The sequence below is a fragment of the Varanus komodoensis genome, unplaced genomic scaffold (genome assembly GCF_004798865.1).
Source record: "Varanus komodoensis strain SLA01 unplaced genomic scaffold, ASM479886v1 scaffold4, whole genome shotgun sequence".
Classification (NCBI taxonomy): Eukaryota; Metazoa; Chordata; class Lepidosauria; order Squamata; family Varanidae; genus Varanus; species Varanus komodoensis.
In genome coordinates, this window is record NW_025335941.1 from 33,006,876 (window position 1) to 33,033,078 (window position 26,203).

The following is a 26,203-nucleotide window of genomic DNA, read 5'->3' on the forward strand; positions in this document are numbered from 1 at the left end:
CGATGGCACACAGGTTGGTTAGGGTGAAGAGAGGCTACAGATCCATTCAGCGTGTGGAGAAAGAATCAGGTCACAGTCAAGCAGGGTTCTAGATCACTGAAGGAATGAGAAGTTTGAGAGAACTTGGCTTTCTTGAGTGTTGGACTAAGAACCAGCACTTGACAATTGAGCTCTTGATTTCAGAAGAATTAGAGTATGCACAAAAGCAGGGTGGGGAGACGAACGTGCTACAGCAGGGTTTCCTGGCATATGGGAAGTGGCCAACCCGCAGTCCAGGAAAACCTCTAGCCATCAAGGGGCAGTCAGGGGAGCTCTGAGAGGAAAGGTATCCTTGCCCTTTGAGTACATGCATGCATTGCCTGAGCATTAACAAAGTGCAAGCATGCCTGGAAATGAGATTGGCATTTCCTTCAGCCACAGAGCAAGGGATCATTCCTGATCAATGTGTATCCAGCTTCAGAAGCATGGGCAGACCTGGCTGGTGAGAACTTGTGCCCTAAGCACAAAGATGGGGAGCAGCACCCTGGAGTGCAGCAAGGAGGTTTCTTGAGGGAAAAGGGATAACTGACAGTATGAAAAGCTTTTGTTGCTGAGTGGGGAACATAGTTGTGGGGAGATGGTTGTTTTAAGCAAAGGCCCATTTGGCTCTCTTCAGCACTGGGGATTTCTCGAAAGAACACGAGGCCACAAAGTGCAGCGAAAAGCAGCACTCTACTGGAGGTGTATAATGTCTGTGGCAACTACAGCTTAGAACGCTACCCAAAGATGTAGCACAACACAGACAAAGAGAAGAGGGACAGAAAGCAACGTGTTGCCATCTGATTAAAGAAAAGGAGAATGTTCAGGTGCACAAGGTGCATCCGAGCAGCTGGAGCAAGAGAAAGACCAATGCCAAGCCATAGCACAGTGGAGATAAATCTTAGAGATTATCAGGCAGTGCCTAGCAGAGACTCAGTTATTACCTACAGCCAGGCATAGCAGAAAGCCAGCAGAAGCAGCCAAATGGGACACCGTGGCTGGCACCATCGCCAGAGCCACTGCAGCTCCAGGCGTGGGTTGTCAGGATGCAGTACCAGATCACCGGTGGCTGCAGTGACAACTAGGAAGCAAGACTTAAGCACAGGACTAACCACTTTAGATTTAGCTGAGTTCCAACAGGGAGAAAATGAGAGAGAGGCACTAGCAGTGGCAGGCCAAAGTTCGAAGGGGAAATACAAAATCCAAGAGGAAGACAGATTCTCGTGGGCCAGTAGTTCAGACCAAGACAAGTACTGGATAGTCCCAAGGCTGGTATGGCTGGATCTAATCCAGTTTATCAATGAGCAAGGGAATAGAGGCAAAGCAGATACACTGGTCAGGGTTTGAAAGACAGGACAATGGCCAAAAATGAAAGATGAGGGGCTCAGTGGTGTACTAATTGTCTAGCCTGCACCATGACCAACACAGACCATTCTGGTACCAAAGCTTCATTCCCGCACTAAAGAGTCATGGCTCCTTGGGAAAGACTTCAATGCAACTTCATTGGGCTCTTGCCAAAATCTGTGTGAGGAAACAAATATTAACTGATCGTTATGGAGTTGGTTAGTAAATCTGTGGAAGCAAACCTGTTAAAGACAACATTTATTTGTTTGTTTGTTTGTTTAAAACTTTTGTAGACTGCCCCATTACCAAAGTCTCAGGGTGGTTTAACAATACAAAATATGAAATAATTTTTTAAACACAAGCAACAGGCTGGGGTGCCTGGAAGGCCCATGCCAGTAGGAAGTAGGACTGGTGATGATGTAAAGGACATTTTCAGTAGACAAGCACACCTTAGTGCATGAGTGGGGACACAGCACAGCAAATGCAATGCAAAGTGGGCAGCACATAGCAGGCCTGGAGAGGCAGGGTTCCAGTCAACCTACTGTTACTCAAGATAAGGTGGGCTCCAGGGTGCATCTGCAGTGTGCACCCCACCAGCCACAGAACAGATGTTTCCTAGGAGTCTGCCTGTCACTTGTGCTTATCAAGGCCCATTCTCAGATCATTGTGCTGAGTGGGGAAAGAAAGACAGAAAAGCAAAGGAATTCCACTAACACTCAGTACCCCACAGGGCAGGTATATAAGACATCTTTTCAAGTGCAGAACAGTTGAAAGGCTTCCTTCCTGCTAGCAAACTGAGCAAACGGCAGGGGCAAGATGTTTTAGGCTGGGGTTTTAGGTTGAATGGAGCACATTCCACTTAAATTGGTGAATTATGGCTCCATTATAGCCCTCAAAAGTGAACCTGGGCTGCATACTGTTAGAGCATGGTCCGAAAGCCATTCCATAGAGCCTCTAATCCATAAACAAATAGCCTTTTCTGTCTTAGAGCACCTGCTTATCAGGTCCCATGTAGTGAAAACGAATCAGTCTTAGGAACCCCTCCAACTGGTTGATTGAAGCAGGTCATAATCCCACTTCAGAAACTGAATGTCTCCCCAGAGCTGCCAGAGTGTGTTCTATGCTTGGCAACAGGCCAGTTGGGATGGATGGAATGGATTGATCTACAGCAGAAGTCCTCCAAAGATACCAGGAACTAGCAGCAGTCTTAGGTCAGGAAGGACATGTTCTGGATGCAGGAGATATCAAGGTTGTGGGCAATAAATTAATAAACTATTGACAGGATTGAAGAATTGGCAGAGCCTTTCACTGACATGCTTGAACAACCCTCATGTCATTTCTGCACTCCTCCCACTGTGGGAACAGGTATGAAAAAGACAATGTTAAGATTGCAGATATTACTATGTCTTTACACAGGAAGGTATTGTTAGCTATAATGCATGCAAGCTGAAGGGTTGCCACAACTACCTATAATGACATTGATCCAAATAGTTAACAATAAGATACTCCTCAAGAATATATTTATGCCTACATGTAGAAAGTAAAACAAAGCCTAGGCAGATGGTAGGATCTCAGAAATGCAGCAAGCATGGCTAAAGACCAAAACTAAGACTAATTTACCATTTGTTCCTTTGTAAGCAAAGCTCTGGTCATGTAAGCACAAGAAGAGCAACACTGGGCTCACCTCAGAAATGGTGTACAGGAGACAATCAATGTCAGGGGATGCCAACATCACCTAAGGCTAGGCTTTGAGGCTGCACACAACAGCTTCTTCCATGGGATCAGAAAGCAACCTATTGTCCCTTTTTAGTCAAGAAAGAATTCAGATGAGCAATAGTATAAGCTGGGCAAGGATGTGTGTGCCTGAGAAACAGCTGCACAAACACTATCATCAACAACCAGTTTGTACAGCCAATGGTCAGACATATAAATAGATGTTTTTGTAATAAACTTAGTATTAAAGGATGTGATTTCAGGTTTACTGTCCCTGCCTGGACAGTACAAACAATCCAAGAGCAGACAGAGCTTTTTCCTACACTGACACTCATTTCACTAGGCTATGATTTACAAGACTTAAAAGGCTGTTAACTCCACCCAACTCACAAAAGAATTGAGCAGAAAAAAAACAAAGTCCAGCATGACAAGCAAGAGATAAGGAGCACTGCAGCCTCCATAAGGAAAGCAGGGGACAAGAGCTGGTGGGACTCTCTCAGGGGATGGAGATGAAACCTTGCCTGAATTTGGGTGATAATGCTCAGCCCAATTGTGATTTTCAGGATTATGCCAACTTGCCTATTTGCTATAGCAATCTGTATGGTTGTCTGGATAAAAAGACTTGCAGGGAGAATGCAGAACCTCTACAAGCAAATCTTGGCTCAGCACCTGTTTGGGCAGCAGAAGCCCCACGTTCCCCAAATGGCCCACATCCTTTGACTATTGAGCTACCAGTGGGTGGGGGGCGGGGAGCTGTAGTCTAGCATTAATATCAGTATTAATGATAAGGACACCCTCTCAGGCCATGAGAAGTGCTGAGTAAACAAGAGTTCAGGAGGAGAGACCTAACGTGCTGGGCTAGCCAGTGTGAATGAAATAAGGATAGATGATGAGTAACAGATGATGGAATTCTTGCAGGGAAAAGGTGGGGCCCAGATGGAAGTTATTTCCTCTTACTGGGATTAGGCAAAGCAATCTGAGTAAGCACAAACAGTTTCCCCGGAACTCTGAATGAATGTTAATTCCATTGTTTACTCATTCTTTCCAGATTAGAGTGAATTGGATTGGGTGACCCACAGTTTGCTCTTGGGTTCTACAATGTTTTATTTAACATGTATGCAGATTGATATCATTTGGATGTTTTGGGTACTGTCATCAATATGCAGAAGACATCCAACTCTATTTTAAAAAAAATCTAACTGGCATTACTCAGAATAAGTGCTGTGGATCATTGTCCGGCTGTGGTGATGGATAAGGACCAATAAATAAACCCTTAGTCCAAACCAGATTCAGGTACTGTTGGTAGTTGGTTTATCAGCCCACCAGAATGCTTCACTAGATGCAGCAGTGTGAGCTACTTCACTCTAAAGTCCCTTGGTGCTATATCAGCCCATATGGACAGGAATAGTTGAGGTCTGGTATCATCCAGGTTTGGTATCTCTCCAACATGGTTTGGATGATATGGCAACCAACCATGAGTAACCAGCCATGCCAGCGTCTCATATTATCTGAACCCAGCGTAGTTTCTGCAGGTGGCCTATGTTCATGAACGAGCTAGTCTGAACCCATGGCTTGTGTTAGGGTTGTTGATACTCATGGTGGCAGCAGGGTGACTTCATTGACAGAAGTCAATGACAGAGGAACATGGGCACATGAATAATACATTAGCTTTACACCAATTTAAGAGCTGGGAAACAAAAAGAGGAGACATTTGTTCAGTTGCAGGAACTGCAGGGGTATTAATATCTTCCCTTTCTGTAGCAGCTGAAGAATTGAGGAAGTGTTGAAAAATTGGAAGATACTGAGGAGCAACTGTCAGTTAAGCAGTTAAAATCAAGGGGATTACTTTGCCAAAGGGGAAGTCAGCCGCCCCCGCCTCGGTGCATCTTCTTTTTGCCATTTTTTTGCTCTTGGTGTGCTTTTCTATCGACAGCTAGGCAAATTGCAACCAGCAGTTGTGCACAAATTACCCCATAAGCAGTATTACTTTGCCCTCCCTTTGACAGCTGAAACAGACAGGGAAATTGACAATGCATCAAATAACCATGAGTACAGGACTACGCGTTTTAAATTGCCATAAATGTGCACATGTAAATCTGAAAAATTGTACAGACTTCAGGAACCAGGGGGGGCAAAACCCTATTCAGCCCCAGTTATACTTTTTTGAGGCAGCAGAATGACCCAACCATGTCAGTGAGCACAAAGGGAATGTGGAGGGGGACACAGTGCAGGTTCTGCTGTGAAGGATGCTGGGATATGAGTCAGAGCTGACTGGCGAACTGAGGAAGAAGCGGAGAAGGGGGAACACTCCATGGTGAGCCTGATTGTCTGGCATACCATGGGTTTTCAGTGAACAACCCATCCACTATGGCTTATTAGCAGTGTGGTGCATTATGGTTATGAACCTGCCCTCCATATGCTGCACAGTTCGAGAAACTGTGGTTTATTCAAGATTTGTCTGTTCGATCCCCAGCTGGGATTGGGTGCTACAATCACATTGCACTACCTGAGCCATACAAGTCGCACAGGATCCCAGTCATTTTCAGGCCTAATTCAAAGTGACCTTTAATCCATTCACAGCTTAGGACCAGAATATTTGGAGGCTCACCTGTACCTTCCCGTATGTAAATAGATTTATTCAGTGCTTTTTTTGTAAAAAAAAAAAAAAGTGCTGGAACTCGTATCTTGTTAATCTTTTATTTAGGGTAATCTTTTCTTAGCAGGACTGGTGGTTGAGAAGTAATTAGGAATTTTTTTCATTTTTAAATTTGGGGTCAAACTTTTACACTAAAAATTAAAAAAAGATTTTCAATTCACCAACTTTTTTTAAAATAAAGAAATTATTTACCTTTTGCAAGTAGCCAGTCATTCTACCAACACTGTGTAATGAAACATAATGGTCGCCGCCTGCAGTAAGCACTCAGCGTGCGACCACATGACCAATCACAAGCCGAGCAGTGTCAAAAGCCAAGCAGCGCCATCACAACCAGCGCGGACACACAAGCAGCCCACATGCACTGTTTCAATGATTTTGCCACCAACCTGCTACGCCTGACAAAATCACATGGAAAAATGTGCCGGAACGTCATTCTGGTGCATTCTAAGACAAAAAAAGCCCTGGATTTATTAGTGGGCCTGGGAGAGAGCTTTCTCAATAGAGGAAGCCCAGAGAGACTTCCTTGGCACCCATTTTTTTGCCCCTAAGCTGCTATTCAAATATTTATTTTCCCAAGTTTTATTTGTATAGACTTTGTTACTGTTTTAATTTTGCTTCTTACCATAAAGCAAGAACAGTCACCTGAACAGTTTTTTTCCTCTTTATTTTTGTACACCATTTTTGTAAGCTCCCCTGACTTATATGTGTGTATATAAATGCATATAACAAATAAATAAATGGTATCAACTTTGGGAAACAGGATCAAAGCTAGTATGGAAATCGCTTGGCCTTGTGAGTGATTAGCCAGCGCCAGCTGAGGGTCAAATGTCCTGGGCAGTCATAGCTTGTTTCTCATTCCGTACTGAGTCATGCCTGTATTCATTTTTTGCCATTCATCAGGGTACAGAAGGAGCCTGAATCTTTTGTTTAAGGGGTTGCAATTTAAAATTCTACAATTTAAAATTTCATTCATGCATTAACACCTGGTGCAGGAGCTTGTAATGTGAGCTATGCATCTTCAAAGCCCAAGTGCGTAAAAGATCATTTTATATATGACATCTGTTATTAAGCTGGATACAGCCGTTTTGTGCTAAAGAATATTTACATTGTGTGATGTAGCATTTCTTGGGACTCTGAATCCTGTGCCTACAGGCATTATTTCATAGTACACTAGTAGAGTAAACAGTCAGCATAGTAACCAAGCCAAGCATTTCCAATTTATCACTGTGTTACAGAGGTAAACTGAAACCAGCCACTGTCTATAGGAAGAAATGACTGTTCCACTTTCAGATGTCCTTCAGAACTGTACTTAGGAGGGGTTCTCCCACTCTTTTTTTTCCAAATACCAAAAAACATACTGCACCTTTGCTACCTCAAGGAACATCTTCAATAGAGATTCTGGAATAGAAATGTAACTGGCATGTTTTAAACAGTGCCTAAGACAGAAGAAAGCCAGGCTGGTGATAGTGAGCACACGATTTTTCCAACTACTTCTCTTTGAGAGCTTTCCAAAGTGCTGTGTAAACCTATGAACTGTCAACCTTTGAAGTGAACTACCTTTGTTCCAGCACAAATTTAACTGCCCCCTTTTAAAGGGCAGCATGTTCAATTGAAGCAGAAAGAAAAATTCAGAATCTGATCTAGACAGCATAAATTGCTCTTTGCAGAGTAGTTTTAATTTGAAAAGGAATTAGAAAAAAAGTGCCACCACTTGTAGTCATTGTGCTGTGGCTCTTTCTGGTAATCATCAACACTGCATAGCTGAGAGTGGAATATAGTTTCTCCAAAGAGTCTTGCACCATTGAATGACAGTGTAGTATTGCAGCAATGTTTCCCAGTTTACCAGAATGAAACCTACCTGGAGGTTTGCGGATTATACAGATCATTGATTTTTCAGAGCTGCAAGAGTGACTTTCTCCTCCATGTTATTATGGAAGCAGTCCTGATTCTGCAACAGTGGTATGATAATTGTACATAGGTAATAAGGGAATGGGATGTCTTGTTTCACTTAGGATTGGTTATAAGAGAAGTTTGGACCCTCCTTTCTCCGCCTTCCCCCTTTTCTGATCTTGGGAGAGGAAATGATTGTGCACAATCTGATCCTGCGGTAAAGCAGGTAGGCAGTTATTCTCTGCCAACACTTATCTTTGTGATATTTAAAACTCAATCTGCAACCGAGAATGTGTCTTAGTGATATCATGGAAATTATAGTATATGCCAGTGAATGTTGGCCTCAAACCTACACGTATATACAAAACTATACCTATTTGGTAGAATGGCCTACTTGCACTTTCAGGATGGAAGAGCTGCAGGAAGCACTCCAAATTTGGTAAATATCATTTGTAATTGTGTAACATCCTTGTAAAACTAGATTTCAAATGGGGAAAGTTCCACAATAACACAATTTACCCACCGCATATTAAAGAAGAAAGTCTACGTGTTTCCTCTGCTCCAGACGTCTGTGGCCTCCACAAGCCCTTAGAACTGTATTTACTTTTCCCACTGCCCTTGTCTACCTCACTTCGTGATGCAGTTATTTGGCCGCTTTCAAATATGTGTAGTCTGCAAAGAGTAAATCCGCATAAGCATTCCTGTGTGCACTTGTTTATAATTGATGTTGCCCAAAATCACTTACTGAACCATTAACCAACATTACTTTACCAATGTTCATCAAGCAGGCAAAATTTATAAGTGTGTATTTCTAAGTGCTTAGTTTCTAATTGTTATTTTTCTCTCTTGTTTTTCTCAAAGCGATTAAGTTTGATGTGACATTTAGTAAGAAGATTGGATTGAGTATTCCAGGAATAATAGTCACAGGTTTTGCTGTGATTGGTAGCATACTTTTTGCTTCAGGTAAGCATCCTGACAGGATGACATGTGTGATAAACTGCCAGCTATTGACCGGATTATTTCAACTACAGTAAAGAAAGTAAGATCTGTATCTCGGGGTCTTGATCCTATGTTCAAATATTGGAACCTGAGAAGCCATGAATAATGAACTTCTGTGAATAATGACATGTCCAGGGAAAGAAGATGCAAGCCTAAGGTTTACTCCTATCTCACCCCGTGGGGTGGCTTTTCAGAACATTTTTCATTAGAATATTTTTCTATGGAAATTAGGTTAATTTGCATAGGGACTTTTGCTTAGGGTGAAAAAGCAGTTTGTGTAAGAAGAGTTTCCAGTGCAAAATAAGGTTCATAATTCATAATAACTAAAGGGGCATATGTGTAAGTTAGTTTAGTTAAGGTGAATTGCAAAGTATTCATAATCAAAAAAATTCTGCCATTATATGCCTCAAAATTTTACTGCTTATAAAGGTAACATCTGTTGAGCTAATAACCAAAACTTGGAATCCATAAACCTGATAAGGTCTACAATTGTTTAAAATTTCAATTCAATTCAACAAAAAACTGCCAAGATGCAGCAAGTTAAAAAGTGTTATAAATGGGCATATTTGCATTCTCCCTGCCCTGCCCCATTAGTAATTTGGCATAGCATAAAATTTCTTTCAAATTATGACAGAAATTGTGATTTATATTATTCTGCCTTTTCTGGGGAAGCTACTATTGCCCATTGTTTTGGCATGTGACATTGTAAGCAGCAGTCCAAAAGTTTTAAGGGCTTTTTTGCCCTGTGAAAGCCTATGAGGGCAACTGCTGGCAAAGTTATCTGAGGCATACTCCGTTTCACACTGATGCTAGAATGCAGCAGCACCTGCCCTTGAACTTCTATGAGGGAAGGCTTTGATGGGCCATGACTATTGGTTATGAAATGTGACCCCAGAAGTAAGATTATACATTGCTACAAAAAGGGGACCCAGGCATCAGGGTTGCAGTGGCAGGAAACTTCAAGCCTTTGTTCCCTTCCTCCATGGATGTAAGTCACATGCACCCATGCCTCCCATTTACTTTACCAGAGAAACAGATGTCAATACAGGCATCGGGTGAAGGAACTGAGACTATTCCAAGACTATAACCCATGTGGGGCCCCATAAACTTACTTTTCAGAAAAATAGGAGAACAAACCTAGGTTTCAGCATGCAGTTTGACTCTCAGGATTTAGCAGGGCTAGTGATGGAGCACGTAGGTGGGAGGAGCAGAAGGATCCAATTCAGAAAGCAGGAGTGCAGCACCAAACTCCCCAGCCTTGCCGTTCCTTTGTGGTAGGAAAGGGACATACAAGGATCATGTCTCATGCTTAGGCCATGTTCCCATGTTGTACTAACTGGACTTCATTCATATTCTGTGTGCACTCATTCAGCTGGTTGTGGGATTCTAGTCTGAAGTCACTCCCATCATGCAGAGTGTACATGTGAGGATGGAAAGTGGGGTGAATATGCCAGCCCCACACCCCATTCTCATGCAGAGTGTGGCTGACCACAGAGGAGAGCCTTCTCTATCTGTGGAAGTTCACAGAGGTCAACTCACAGATTCAAATACTTTGGGGCATGGGTAGGGTTGCCAAGACTAGAGTTATACATTTCCTCTTCAAAAACTAGGGAAATTCCATGTTTTAAAAATGGCCAGTTTAAGAACAGAGTTAAGACCATCTCCAGTTGGCCCTGGCTACACAAAGCCAGGAAAACGGAAGCTGATGCCTTAACTGAGGAGAGCTGTGATCAGTGATGATGTTGTGTGATGTCAGAAGTTTTGCTTTCTTACAGCTTGCCCTGCATGACCACACTTTTCCATGGTCAGCAAAGATGCCCCAGGTTGCCCTAGGGCTGTATTGCCTTATGAAGCATCTAGCCTTACTGCTAGCAGAGAGCCTCCTCTCAGTGTTAGCCCCTCCCTGCCAGCTACTGATGTAAGTAAGAATTGCATTGGTTGACTCCTAGGAGGAGTCCTCTTGTAATTGCACATGCTCAGATGCTTCACAAGGTAAGAGGAACCAGGACAAAATGGGGAAAATTGGTTGGTCCCAAGCACTCCATCCTCTCCATCAGGATTTGGGCCTGAAACACCAAGGAAAATTGTGGGTCCATTAGTGAGTAAGTTGTAAACAAGCACACAATGTCATCACAGGGCATGTCTGTTATCAGCTTCCAGTTTCCTGGCTTTGTGGAACTTGAGCCATCATGAGATAGCCTGAATCTGTGGTCTTAAACCAGCGAGTTGTTTGATAATTAAATATATTTGTTCACATATGTACTTGCTAAGGATAATGGCTTGAAGACCATTAACAGCTTGTGTGTGCTTACAGTGATGGTGTGAACATATTGTGGGGTTCCCTTGAATAAGGGGAACACAATGGAAAACACAGAACAAAGGATTATCCTGAGTTTCTACAACTTTCAAGCTGAATTGGCCCACCAGCCATACATAGAAGGTTTATGGTTTTGCTGCCTTTCTCGGAGTGCAAAAGTGGGTTTGGTCAAGTATTTGACAGGCCACAATACATGGCTAATGAACTACTTTCAGATAAAAACAGGCAGCTAATATAAATGATGTATGGAGCGGATTACAGTGTGTCACTGAGAAGCAAATTAAGTATAGTGTTTCATTTTCTTTATTAGCAGGTGCCCTGCTCCAAGGCTTAGTCTGCAGCTATCTTTTGAACTCAAATCCTCAGCACATGTTCCTTCTCCTACTATTAAACATGTATTTATTCATAACATTGTACCAGGCGCTACTCAGAACACAGATACCATTTTGAGATTATATTCAGGAAGCAAATAGTCATGTTCTTTTTTCACTCTGAATGCTTTTTCTTGTTTTATTTCATCTGTTGTGCAGCACGCTGCTGCTTCCACTTCTTCTTCTACTACTACTACTGCTACTTCTTTTGAAAGATAAATAAAGCAACAACAAAATTTTCAGTAAACAGAAAGTCAGTGATGGTGGGAAGGGACATGGTTTTTGCCAAATAGTCTTCAATCTGCAACAGCCAAAACTGAAAATACTTGGCGTAGAAATCCAATGTTCACCCTAAACCTGTCAAGTGAAAGGAATGTGTCAAATTTAGATATAGTAGTATCCTATTTGATATGAATACATTTGCCTGCCTGCCTGCCTGCCTGTCTTTTTTCTAACTGCAATGGCTACAGTGTGCATAATTTCCTGTTATGTAAAAATTTTAACAGAAAAATCACATTTATCTTCTGCTGGCTTTCCCTGAGGGACGTATAAGTAGGCCACCTTCATAATTCCCTGCTTCTTTAGAATACAGTTAAGCACATTTTCAAGGATAAAGTTCTTGAAATACTCTCCTTGTCTTCTTTCAATATTGATATTTTTTTTCTCTGCTAAGAACTAATAGTGAATGGTGACTCATTAGATTAAAATGGATAATCTGTCTATTTACAAAATAATGCATTGATTCAGTGATAAGCGTTGTTGTCATGTTACATTTTCTATTGCATGAGCCTCATGGCTTGCAAGATGCCAGGGTAAGAGCATCATACCCTGGGACGAAAACTTAGGTAGGGAAGCTGCTTAGAAGGAATCTAAAATTATCTTTAAATATCATGATTGAAGTATCCTTTGGCTTGTTTATGCTTAAAGCATCTCTTCCCCACCCTCATATTTTTACTGGTCTGTTACAGATGCATATGGAGCATCAATTCTAGTTGGTCTTGGCTTGATTGTAATTCCTGCCATCATTTTAGTGCCCCTTCTCTACTTTCTGTTTACATCAGGTGAGAATCTTCCAATTTACTTGTTCCTGAGATTATTATTAAAATATGTTATGCTATGGATGGTGAAGGTGGGGAAGAAGCCCTTAGATTTGGGGGAAATGCCATAGCTTTGTACAATATTCGTACAAGGTCTGTTTTGAGATCCCATAAGGAAAAATCAGGGACCACTTTACATTACTGAGGTTCATCATATCCCCAGGTGGTGACATTGCACAGGGGGGTTCTGGGGAGTATTTTGTTCACTTCTTTTCCATTCATTGAAGCTTTACCTGAATCTGAAAGGTAACTTGGGCATCTGTACCTGTCTTCCATCAGAGACAAACTCAGCTAGAGAAGACTTTTTGTAGCTCTTACATAAGCAGGTGCATACACAAAGTGCTGAAAATTAGCTGGTTTGAATATATTTTATCTATTGTGGTGCAATAAAATATTAGATTAGATGTCTACCCTTGGGAGCATATTCATTTGGCAGTTCTGCTTGTTTCTTTGCTCACTTCCCATTCCACATAGGACAAGCATTTGCCCTGGTTTATATTATATTTCAGAAAGTTCCTATTCACTTTGTTTTTCATTTCTGTATCTCCTATGTCTTACCATTCTTTTCTCAATAACGTATGATTATTTCCCCAGTTTTTGAGAAACAACCACTCTTTGCAATTATTCTGGTAGCTCTGAAAGCACTTGGATATTTAATTGCTTTGGTTGGATTTGCCTTGTCTGACTCAGGTAAGAAGTATATTTTATCATATTAATAATTCTTACACCTTTATTCCAATGACTTGATTTACCCTTGTTCTGTTGAGAAGAATGTGTTTGCCAACACACTGGCGAGTATCCTGCTAAACTGCTTTTCTACACTGTGAAATCCGCGAAGAGTTTGTTCAACCCACAAAGGGTTTTATAGGGTTTTATAGAATAGAATTGTTGAGCATACTTAATCCTGTTTTATGTCATGAGCAAACAACAGTCTTGAGCTGGTGTTACATTTGTATTATTATGGCTATGCGGTGCATTCCTCTGTCTTGCAAGCTGGACCTAAAGTGGTTGCTTTTAAATTACTGCCTTTTGTGCAACTGCATATCCTAAAACTGTACCGCAACTACTGCTGATCACCACCACCATCATTTTGCTCACAAGCTTAATATGCTTGTGGTTGTGTGTGCACAATCAGTTTCTGGTGCTTCTGGAGAAGCAGTTGTGAATGTTCTTTTATATTCATTTATATTTTCATTGCATGATTTCTTTTACTTCAGCAGCAGCAGTTTTAAATTTAACATTAGAAAAGGATGCCTCCATGCAAAGGGAGGCCTTTAAAGAAACAAAGAAGGATCATATCCCTTGTGCTGCATGCTTTTTAAAATGAACTACAATGGGTGAAATAAGAAGGCTGTTTATCAGAAACATGATTTATTGGAGTCAGTTTTATATAAATTGGCTTTGGTTGCAGTAGAGCAATCACCGACTTGTGCTAGCAGCTAAAGCCACATTTGGTCTTGGTTAATAAGGTGGGACTGGCTGGCTCTGTTCTGCTTGCTGGTGGTGCCTGCCTCTCATCTTTCCCACTAGATTGGGCCAGCTCAGGGTTGCAATGGCTCCTGTGGATTCCAAAGGCCCATTTGAGACACGCAAGAACTGGAAGATGTGTTCCTGCTGCTTGTTTTTCTTTGTGCTGTAAAGAGACATTCCATACACATGCACACATACTCTAACAGTGTTTATTTAGCAAAAGAGATTTTGCCATGACTAGGACCACATACAGCCTTACATTTGAGCAAGATCTCTCAAGCTTAACTGTGCTCTGCATAAGCAATTTCTGGGTACAGATGATGAATTTTTAACATCGGCTTGTTTTAGCATGTATCCACCCACATTTGTTGCACAAAGAGTTCAGATGCAGACTCAGTTTAAATAGCAATACTGGTTTACTATTCAATACAGGCACCCAAGTGTTACAGTCAAGGATCCTTGTGTAACTTCAAGATGCCCCCTTTCCTGTGGTATATTTAGGTAGTAGTGAGTGGAAAGAATTATAATTTCTACCAGGAAATCTCTTTATCTGTTATTTGTCTGATGCAGGGTGAAGTAATGATCATACTATGACAGTTGTACTTGAGAAAATACAGGTCTGCTCTTTACAAGTTATGTTAAAAGTAAGAAAACAAAAGCACTAATCCTAACCTAAGTATCCATTTTCTCCCCAACAGCATGCCTTCCAAAACAGGGTTCTGTCGTCATTGCAGGCTTAGTGATTATTGATATTGTAGCAGCAATTGGCTTAATTTATATTTTAGTTATTGGTAAGTACTTCTATTTAAAATACACTTTAACTCCTTTTCTTAACTTCAAATAACACAACTGTCCTGCTGAGAAGATTCTTGATGAGATTCTTGACCAGTAGATTTCTTCCTTTGTCTATTAGATAAAAGTTTGGGGAATGATCCAGCATTATTTGGATGACAAAGGAAAGTTGATAAAATACTCATTTCCATTTTGTTACCCTAACAAATAAAGGTTAGAGTGTGCCCTTTTGGGATGCGTGTCATGATTACCAGAATATAATTTCCATTATGGTTGTTGGAGATCATACTCCTCCTTTCTTCCCATTGCACCTGAATGTAATATTGCTGGAGAAGCGAATGGGAGAATTTGATCCTCAGAGTTGCAAAGGATGGGTGGGTCTACATGTCCAGCAAGAGAATTCTACAGAAATCCTTGCAGTGCATTTGAGCTCAGATCACCATTTTTGTCCATATTCTTGCTTTGAACTGCGTGTGAGGAATTTTGAGACTTATCCCATATGCAGTGAATGATTAGGAAGCATATCGGCTCAAATGGGACAAAATCTTCTCCCAGCTTCAGAGTGGTGATCTATCTGAGGAGCATTTGGTTTGGATTTTAATCGGTGAGTTACCTAATGAAGCAATTCTGTGCATGTTTTGACAAAAATAAGTCCTGTGACTCCCAGCATTTTTTCTGGTTGGGGAATGCTGGGAGTTGCAGGATGTATTTGTGTCCAAACATGCCCAGGATTGCATCCTAAATCAAGTCTGTTTTGTATGTGGAATACCAAGGTATGATCAAGATTTCTCAGACAAATTGCTTTATAGGTGTGCAATCAAAATGCGGTCCCATTGAAAGGAGAATATGAGCTACATACAACAATATATTAGTATGAATAAGGTTGCATAGTACATTCTGTTAGCTGGCCTTGAGGTCCGTTAACCAAATTAATAGTTGCATTACGTGTTGAAAACAATCCACAGAACCACAGAACTATGTGCATGGGTGCAATAGGATTCTTGATTCTCAGCCCTCCCCCCCCCCCCCCATTCCTGTGGCTCCCTGTGGAACCATGTAGAGGGGTAGGCGTAATTCAAAATCATCAATGCAACATAAATTATTTTGTGACTTGGAGGGCTCATTTCCTCTTTATAAGAAGCTTGTGCAATGCACATGAAGAAAATGAGTTTCTATCTCGAGACTGTGCTGCAAACTGTTTAAAATTTAAGCTTTCTTTCCTATAAGCCCCTTGCACAGTTGCCCAATAGCACAAGCAATCCAATTTTGGGGCCAAAGTAAATGACCTGGTACTTGCTCATAATGAAGCTCACGTAGTCACATCAAGAAAGGAGTGAGTGGCCTGGTTTATACTATCCCAGACAGGTAGCAAGCAATCCCCTGTATGTATAGGTTGTGTGCTGATGCGATTTGCATTATTAACCTGAGCAGTCATCACATCATGTGAACTTGGTATGGTGGGTTGTTAGGATGGTCAACAGGCAATCTACAACTCTGCAAACAGCTCTCAACCAGCCCACCAGCCCACTCTCACCAGGTTCACATGTAACAACCAGTTAGGACATGGCTCCACTGAAATTTGAATATTCAAAGGGACAGCCATTGCTTTGGAATTTTCTCCATGGGAAAAGTCTCCTGCAGTGGCATCCTGGTACAGAATCATAAAGGGATGAATGGGCACACGGACTCATTTGCCCCACCACCAGTGCATGTCCTGTGGGACCTTGATAATGTTCTGGGTGGCTCATGATAGTAAGTCGTCTCATCTGGGTTCATGTGATATCACAAGTCACACTGCCAGGGACAATTCTGCAAATATGAGCAACACATGCAGGGGGTGGTTCATCTTACCTCTGTGCTCATGCAAACCAGGTCACTGACTTCATTCTGGGGGGAAGGTGTTTGAGGGAGGACGAGGAAGAGGGAAAGGGAAAGTGAAACATAAAAGTAGGGTTGGAGAAATAATTGTGGGACGTTGGGAAATGAATTTTTGATTGTCACATTGATTTTGTGCACTGGATAGGAGATATTGTTGGATGGACTGTGTCTCCTGGTCAAACAGGCAATAATATTAAAATTAGCATGAAGTGACTTCCAGGTGGAGGGGTAGCTTATTGCCAATTCCATCAAATGTCACAGCTAAAGATGAGAAAAATCTCCTCACCCCAAAGTAGGCAAAGCATCCATTGATTCTATAGCAACAAAGAATAATAACTGGCAGTGCTTTCTCACAGTGTGAATGCCCTGTACTCACACCTGAGTGAAAGAGGATCTTCTCCATCAACTGCAGAAAATGAGCACACCAGAGTAAGGAGCCAGTGTTGTTTCATCCAGCAGAATATATCCCTGGATGGGTCATATAATAGTGGTACCAAAAATGAGTGGGCCATTCTCTGCTTATTATCCCCAAAAAGTGTGAATACATGGGTGCATGTATAAATAAAGGAAAGGTTAGCAAATGGAGCAAAGGAAGGGCGGGCTGTGGCAGATCCCCCCCCCCCCCCCCCCCCCCGTGCAGCGTCATGGGACATCTGCATCAAAGCAAGGAAGGGGTGAAACTGGCATTTAGTGGCTTCTCCAGTAGGGGGGATGCTTCATCCTAAATGAATATCTCTGCTGCTCTGGTCTGAAAAAGTGGGAAAGAGGACTGAGAATCCCATCCAAGGATATATCCCTACCCTGCAAAGGATTGTCTCCATCATTCTCTCCCCTTCCTTTTAGGAGAGAGAAGGTAAAGGACATGGTAAATTCAATTTATTTGAGACCAGAAATAAGTCAGATGGGCTGTTAATTTCAGAATGTATATGAATTTCTGGCTCTTTTTAACATTGCTATATCCTTTACCCTTGGGGCATTTGTTTCTGTTGCTTGCTTTTCTTCCTGGATGCTCATCAAACTGGAGCTTCTTATGTTGACTTCAGAACATAAAACAACATAAATCCAGAAAAAACCATCCCAGAGCTGCTTAAAATCATGGATGAACATGGAAGAGTGTCTGGCTTCTTGCTTAATTTCATCTTGCTGGAAGCCAGCCTGATGATACACCCATTTTGGATGGGACTCTAATGCTGAAATCCTGAACTTATTGAATCCTTCCCTGTGTGAAGGTGGTGGTTAAATATCTGTGCTTTGAATATCTAGTAAGAAAATCTGTTCTATATTTCTCTTATAATCCTAGGTTGCAACTTGAAAGATCATCAGCCTCCAAGGGTAAGCTTAAAATTAATGTATTTGGGGTGAGTATATGGCTCAGGGGATTTGTAATGAGCTGCTGAGCCACTCACGACTGTTTGGAGCCAGGTTTGTAGCAAGCACAATCAAAATCATACAAAAACATGGCAAGGATCCCTATAGTTAATAGGCTACCTTGTCAATCTTCAGCAATGGAACCCTGCAACTCAGATTTGCTTCACTATTCATTCAGCTCCATAAGATGCCTTTCCTAAAATATCTTTTCTTATCTTGTTCTATAGCCAAAGGTTGCAGAATATGGACTAACTCACTCATTCATTGGAGTCATTATGCCTCTTTTGGAGGCACTAATAACCATTAATAACCATTGAGCCTCTTTTGGGGCATTAATAACCATTAATAACCTTTTGGGACATTAATAACCATTAATAAGCATTCATTGGCATCATTATGCCCCTTTGGGGGCATTAATAACCATTTGGGGCATAAACCATTGGACAGCACAACAGATTGTGCCAATCCATCAAACAATACAAAAACTGAATCAAAGTAACTCATGTCAATTCATGCCTGATAGGTTTTGAATCTGGAACTGGCAAAAGACTTTTTTCAAGCCTAGCTTTTCAGGATATATAACACTGCTATATGTTTCATAATTTAATTATTGAACAGTTGTCAAAGAACTGGCAGAGGAAAATATTGGTAGGAGGCATTAATGGTTATTCTTTCATCCATGCTCCATTTATTTACAAATATTTAGCTAAACACTAGTCTGTTCACATGCTCACCACAGCTCACTATGATGGGCTGTGGTGCATCCTGGCAGCCATTTTGAATATTCAGCACCTGGTGGAAGGATGCCATGGTTTGTCATGTCATCCAAACCTGAGAAACAGGAGTTTTCAGGGTTGAATAACCTTCACCCTGTAGAAGACCATGGATGATTGGAGAATTATTTAGTTCCTCAAGCACCAGCTGCCCTGGGTTTGGACAGCACAACAGATTGTGCCAATTCCCCACAGGGCCTAAATATTCAAAATGGCCACAAGGCTGCAACCCACCATGACTTAAAGCCTCACTGGGCTGTGTTCATTGTGCAAACTCAGCCATTCTCTCAGAAATGGCTGGAAGACTGAAAAATTACCAATCTATGCAGGGAAATTAATTGAAGTCTGCCATAAGTCCACTTCTCAGAAACAATAGTGGAAAGTCTGTTTGGTAGAACATTCAGGCTGTAGGTATGGTTCTCAGAGAGCCCCAGCTGAGCAAAACAAGCAAAAAAAAAACACCAAACAAACCTGCAGATATACTGCTTTTATATGCAGTGGGACATAGGAGAAATATATAGAAGTGTTCAGTTATATGAGCCTCCCTTGTGATCTGAAATGAGAGGTGTGTGTGTGTGTGTGTGTGTGTGTGTGTGTAAATTGATTTACTGTGGCCTCTGTTTGTCCTTTGTATCTAGCCTTGATACCAGAGTTTCTCTCAAGCCCACTGTATTTTCTGACATGTAGCAATGATTCTGAGAGGTACTTTTTTTCCTGAAAGCACAATTGAAAAGTAGAATGGAGCACAAGTGTTTGTAATACTCCTTCACCTGTCAGACCTATGCTCTGGCTTAAAAGTTCCTTTTTAATCTGTCAATAGGAGAAGTTGCTAGCACTAGCTATTACAGCTTTTAAGGAGAAAAAATGGCCAATTTTCTTGCAAGTTTAACATGTGTGTACTGGGGTGGGGGGCACCCCTTGATCAATGCTGCAAGTTGCCTGAGTCGCATTCTGCGCTGTCTGGATGTGTCAGATTTCGAAGGAAGCCCCACCACCCCTCATTGGTGCAAATGGAGCAGCCTTAATCATGTTTAAGAGCATAGGAAGGTGACTCAGGCATTGTGTCCTGTGTGCATTCTCCCCTTCCCTGGCTTGTTTAACCATGGTATAATGCTAGGGATGCATGAGAAATTTGTTTCTGTTTGTTTCTGATCAAGGTTTTTCGGGTTTATACCTTTTGAAATGAACACAGACCCACATGCAACCTGCTGTTGTAGTCTGCGTCTCTTCTGAGCTTGCAATGTGATTTGCAGACCAAAACAAAGTGTCCTTCAATCTGCATGCTGAAAGATGTGCATGAAAAAATGCTTATTTTGAAAAGTGCACTCAAATACACTTTAATCAATGGCAGAAGAATGTATACATTTCAAAAGTGGATCAGTGAATACATAGGAAAAATATGTGTGAGAATACACATAGGGAAGAAAAAAGAAACCTTGCGATCTGATACAGATTTGAGCTGCAATGAGCTTTGAGATGGTATTCAGAGAACTCAGATTTTGCACCTTGCTAGTTACGTTTGCATTGGCAACATGCCATTCTCTTATAAACAAGTATTTTCAAATTCTGGTTTAAATTGGTTTTGTGAGCAATTCTAGTTAGTGTTAGCCTGGTTCATATGCTATCCCTTTCTGGGTAGTTCATAATATTGTCCCAAGTACCATAAAATAGCATAGGTAGTAAAACTGATCAATAGAGCCCATTAAATACCCAACAGAGATAAAAGCATGCATCAGTGAGTTGGGGCAGATGGAGTGGGGTGGACCAGTGTTTAAAAGAGGATAATGTGGGTGCCAGGTGAATCTGGTTATGAAGAAGGTTCAAAAGTAGGACGTCAGAGCTGAGAAGACCCTGTTTCTGAAAATACTGCATTGCTTCCATGTACCCTGACATGAAACTGTACACTTACAACCAACTGATGCCTGCAAGAATTGTTCTTGGACCTAGCAGGGAGCTGTGCTACAAGTTGCATTTTCAACTTAAACCCAGGGGATTTTAACTCCAAAATAAGAACTGACATGGATGAGAGAATAAATGCTTTAGTGCAATATGTACAAAATTACCCAACAACTCGCTTTGATACAGAATGGAAATTTTGGCCAGAGGAGCCCTCTTAAGCTGGGACCAGTGCCTAGCTGCAGCCAGGAATTAAGCAGAGAAAGATGCAGGGGCAGGGGGGAGTTATGCTGGCAACAGAGGCAAGAGGGGAAGGGCTCAGGAGTCACTGCTTGGAGGCTAGAACAGCATGGGCAAAGGAGCATGCACGGCATGGGCTAGTGCAGTGCAGATTGTGGAGTAGAGAGATGAAGGGGGGAAGACCAGGCTGTAGAAAATGGTTAAAGCTCTGATATTTACCTATTAGAGGAATGAGGAGCAAGAGGATGTTTGGAACGTAGTTGATTTCAGTTCCAAGTTCAAGGGTTGTCCTTCTGTGATTTTGCAGCGGTGGACCCTACGGCCTCCTTTAATCTCTAACTTTTACACATTCTTAGCTCTTTTGTTAGCTTGGGCAGGAATGATGGGGCATTGGCCTGACCAAGCAGTTCACTGTGTCTTGTTTAACCCATGGTGGACTGTGATACCTGCATGCATGCAGCCACTTGAAATATTGAAGTTGTGATGGTAGCTTGCCATTTCCTCCAAACCCGGCAAGGATGGGTTGTTGGCACGGTTAGTGAACCACCTGCAGCACTAAATAGTCCATGGGTTCTAGGCAGCTTGCTAACCACGCAGACGCCATAGCGGTGCTCGGTATGAACGACACACAAGTTTGATCATGACTTGAAAATTCCAAAGCCACCTGGCATCCGCTGCAACCCACCATCGCTGAAATAAGGTGATATTAAACAAGCCATGGTGTGCTGTGGTGATCATGTGAATCCAGTAATTGACTGGGTTTGCCAAATACAGTCTGTTACAAGCTGCAGTGGAGTAGCATGTGGCCTGAACCCACACGCTTCACACAGGGAACTAGCCATGGCTTGTAGTATGGTTAAGAAACCTGCCAACTGTTCAACCTAATTGGGTTGTCTGAACCCAGATAGCAAAATAAGGCATGGTCAAGCAAAACCACCCTTAGGCAAGAGTGCCAGAACAGCTTGTCACTCTAGCCAAGGGGCCAGTGAGAGGCTGCCTTTCCCAGGCCCCCCAGCGTGCCAAAGCAGCAACTGGGGAGAACTGAGAAAGTTGTCCCCACACCTTGCCTGCATCAGGGAAGGATGCCTCAAACTTTAGAAGCCTCTATGTGGGGAGGCAGTTTTGTCCTTTTAAGTCACAAGCCCTGCAGCCACCTCCCAGTCCCAGATCTCCCTCAGGTTTTGCCACTTCCTGAGGTGCCATCCACTCAGGATAAATTGTAAAAATGAGGGGACAGTTGGGGCTTCTTCACACCCCCCAAATCTTCTGGAGATCCTGCAGAACACTGATATTTTCCCCAAAACAATCTTCCTTCAGATTTTGGGGGGGGGGCATTATTAGGGTGCCTCTGTGCTACCCTTTTGGGAACATGGGAGCAGGCCGCTGCAGGAGCAACCTTAAAAGCCCCAAGGATTCTGCTGGAAAAGGTGCTTTCCAACCACACCTTTAAAAAAGAGTTAAAAATAGCAGTCAGCCAAGAAGTTTCAATGTGGCATGTACACTCTGATCATGCTGGCATGTTCCTGTGCTAACCTGTCACTTTGTATTCTTTGGGGTCTCTGTGCATTACACATATGGGCTTTGCTCCTGCACAGAGCTTATTGTCAGGAAGCTTCTATAGCAAAGCATTTGTTTAGGCAGGAAAACCCTCCTGTTCCTAGGAATTATGAAGAGAGGCTTGCACCTATCCCCTCCATTCCTTTTCAACCACCATCACACCTAGAACAGGAATTGCTTCTCTCTTCTCTGCCTTAGGTATTCTGCCTTCTTTCTCTTGCTTTTCTCTTGTTTTTCCTCTCTCCTTATCCAGAATAAACTCCCTTTGTTCCTCTCTTTTCATAAACCTGTTTTTCACTCTTTTTCTTACAAAAAAAATTCCAGCCACTTTCCTATCCAGCACTCCTTGCTCTTTTCCAATTGTCTGTGATTTCCTACCTTCTTTCTACACCTTTTCCTCCTCCTTTCCCATCTGCGTGAGGGCATCGGCGGCGGCTTTTAGGAGTTGTGGCTCCCATCTGACAGACACTTGCTCTGCTTTACCTGCCTGGGCAAGGGACATGTTGTGGAGACCTGCACACACTTCACAAAACAAACAAGAAATCACCGGGCTGATCGACTTAAAGCTGTTATGGAAGAAGGACATGCAGGGGGCAGAGTCCTCTAAGAAGGGACAGGACTATCTGTCACCTCTGAAGGTGACCATGCAGCATGGAAGATGAAGAAGTGCCCACAGAAAGATGGCCACTGCAGCCACCATGCTGAAGCACAAGAAAAGGGGTTGAGTGAACCCCTCTGATGCCTGCTAACTGCTCCTGTTCACTGGAGCCAAGAGAGGCTGTGAACTTGGCACTGTAGACTGAGCAACAGAGGGGTCAGGTCACTGATCCAGTCTTCGACACCCTGGCCTTGGAGGGCTTGATGGCCACCCCCTTCTTGTCAGCCCTGCTACAGATGCTGAAAGAGTCCTGGAAGTCCCCCGCAGCCTCCCTCAATACATTGAGAAAGGTCAAGTTGGCATACCGGGTACTGGATGAGGACATCCCATTCCTTTTCCAGCACCAAGGCCGAAGTCCATCATTGTTGAGTCAGCACAGGGACATCACAAAGGAAACACTCTGCTCCAATCGACCATGAAGGATGTTGACTGAATGGGGAGGTCGATATACCCAGCATCATCCCTGAGTCTCCGGGTCTCAAATTACAAAGAGACCATGGCTAGGTACCAGCTCTTTTTATGGGATAAGATTTCCACCATAAGTGAGTACTTCATGGAGGAGCTCAGCAGCCAGGCATCACATGGTCTGTGACACCAAGGCCATGAAGGGCATGGAGGCCATTCGTAAACATGCCTGGTTTTCCTCAGCCAGGACACCACAAGAACCCTACCCCCATGTTGAGGATCTTGACTTTGATGGGGAGGGGTTTTTTTGAATACACAAACTGATGAGAGGATGGATTCCATCTGAAAGGCAACATCCACAGCCAGAAGGATCGTGTTCTAACAACCACTGTCCTGACCTCTTGGAACCTCTCTTCAGCAACAGCAGAGGTGCCCATATGCTGACCACCCTCACAGACCCAACAAAGGAGGCTCTTCGACATTTTTATTAATGATTCGGATGAGGAAGTGCTGGGAGCACTTATCAGATTTGCACATGACATAAAACTGGGTGAGACAGCTTAATACCCTGGGTGACAAACAGGATTCAAACCCTTGATAGGTTGGAGCACAACAGGATGATATTCAGTAGGGACAAACGCCAAGTTCTGCTCTTTGGAAAAAGAAACGAAATGCATCAGTACAATTTGGGAAATACTTGACTCAACGATACCACAAGTGAGAAGGATCTTGGAATTGCTGTAGATCACAAGCTGAATTTGAGTCTACAGCATGATATAGCTGCAAAAAGGGCATGTGCTATTTTAGGCTGTTTTAAAAGAAGTGTCATTTCGAATCACATGAAATACTAGTTTGCCTTAACTTGGCACTGGTTAGGCCTCATCTGGAGTACTGTGTCTGGTTGTTCTGCATATGAAAGATGCAGAAAAGCTGGAAAGGGTTTAAAGGAGGCCAGCATAGATGATCCGGTGACTGGAAACAGAGCCCTATAAGGAGAAATTGAAAGAACTGGTAATGTTTAACCTGGAGAAGAGAAGAGTGAGATGAGATATTATAGCACTCTTCAAGTACTTGAAAGGTTGCCACACAGAGGAAGGACATGATTTCTTCTTGATCATTCCAGAGTTCAGGACACAAAATAGCAGGCTTAAGTTACAGGAAGCTAGGTTCTTCTTCGTGGTCTCCGTGCAAACACACCAATGGGATTGACGTGCAGCACAAGGCCTCAACCAGAAAGAAACTTCCAAAGCTCGGCGCCATGGAATGGGCGGGAGCTGGGCCCATCCCCTGCGCAGGCGGTATATAGGTGGCAGCTCCCACCCAGTTCCTTTTCAACCACGCTTTGAGCTCGCCTCGGATTGGAGCCTTCCACTCACTCTGCTTACCGGTTCGCCATTTTGTCTCTCATTCTCTCCAAAAAGAAACCACTCTTTTCTTCTTTTGTGCCTTTCTTTCCCACTGCAGAGAGAAGCCTGCCTCCTCTCTTCTCTTCTCTTATTTTACTCTTCCTCCAGCTCTTTCCTCTTGCCTTTCCTTAACCATGTGCGCTCCATTTCAGACCACATGGCCGATTCAGCTCCACACCACTGCACCTCCTGCGCAGCAAGAATGCCTGCTAACAACGGGCATTCAAAGTGCCTCCACTGGTTAGGCGAGGGGCACATCATGGAGACCTGCCCAGACTGCCAGGCCTTTAAAAAGCAGGTGCACCGGCAGAGAGCCATGAGCCTCAGACAGGCCCTGTGGCAGCAAGCCCTTACGACCTTCACCCCAGGAGGGGGTTATCTACCCCCCCCCCGGGAAGGCTTCTCCAAGCCCCTCAGGGCAAGGAGGAGGGCAGAGTCACTGGGGTAGGGCCCCTCCAAAGCTGCGACACCAGCGAAGAGGTGCAAGCCCCACGCTGCAAGGGAGCTGCCCCCCACCCGACATCAGAAGCAACCCTGGACCACCCAGAATCCCCAGACCCCGGGGCACCCCAGGATGCGACTCCCACAGTCCTGGTGCTGGAGTCCTTGGGTACCAATGTCCCAGCAACACCGCCCGTGCCACAGGCCAGGCCAGTATGCGGGCTGGCCGCCATAGCAGCAGCGGAGGCAGCCGCCCACACATCCCCCCTCTCAGGGGACCGCCGTTTCTCCATGGCACCTGTGGGCGACACCACCCAGCGCTAAGGAGTGTTGCCGCCGCCTCTGCTACTCTCCCCCCACGCCCCGCACCCAGGATACACGCACGAGGCCACAGCAGCCATCAGGAGCGTGCTGGGAACACACGGTGCTCCGAGCACCCTAGCAGGACGCAGGGTACACTGGCTGGGATTATGGTGCTGCAGCTTCCCGCCATCACCACATCTCACCCAGCAGTGAATCAAGCTGTGCCTCCAGGCCCAGGAACAAGCCATGCAGGCCCAACAGCCCCTGTGGCTCAGCAGAGACTCCTCAGCGACACGGCCTGCACCAGGCCTGCCTGCCAGTGCCGCCGCTCCCACAGCCCTGCTTCTTGCCGCGAATGCCCGCACGCCACTCGTCAGAGCAGGAGTAACCGCCACCAGTGTTCCAGATCCCGGACTCAGGTCAGAGCCACACCCCAGCCCTGGGACACTCCCCCTCCCCTGCAGCCTCAACCCACTTCCCAGATGGCCAGGACCTGGACCAGGACTTCTCACCAGCCAAGCGGGGTGGCTTCTCTGACCTGGTGCTTCACATGGCAGAGGACCTTGGCTTCCAACCCTCCCAGAGCCCGAGGCTGACCCATGGTATGATGC

General features: G+C 43.6%; 1 protein-coding gene across 3 annotated transcripts in view; it reads left to right on the forward strand.

The window, feature by feature from the left end:
* CD47 (CD47 molecule) overlaps positions 1-26,203 on the forward strand; it is a 60,676-nt gene that overhangs the window by 23,775 nt on the left and 10,698 nt on the right. For all 3 annotated transcript variants that reach the window (XM_044442635.1, XM_044442634.1, XM_044442636.1), the window contains exons 4-8: positions 8,483-8,584; positions 12,277-12,369; positions 13,000-13,095; positions 14,574-14,666; positions 17,846-17,877. In XM_044442635.1, coding sequence (XP_044298570.1) covers positions 8,483-8,584; positions 12,277-12,369; positions 13,000-13,095; positions 14,574-14,666; positions 17,846-17,877 — 416 coding nt within the window. The remainder of the gene's footprint in view (positions 1-8,482; positions 8,585-12,276; positions 12,370-12,999; positions 13,096-14,573; positions 14,667-17,845; positions 17,878-26,203) is intronic.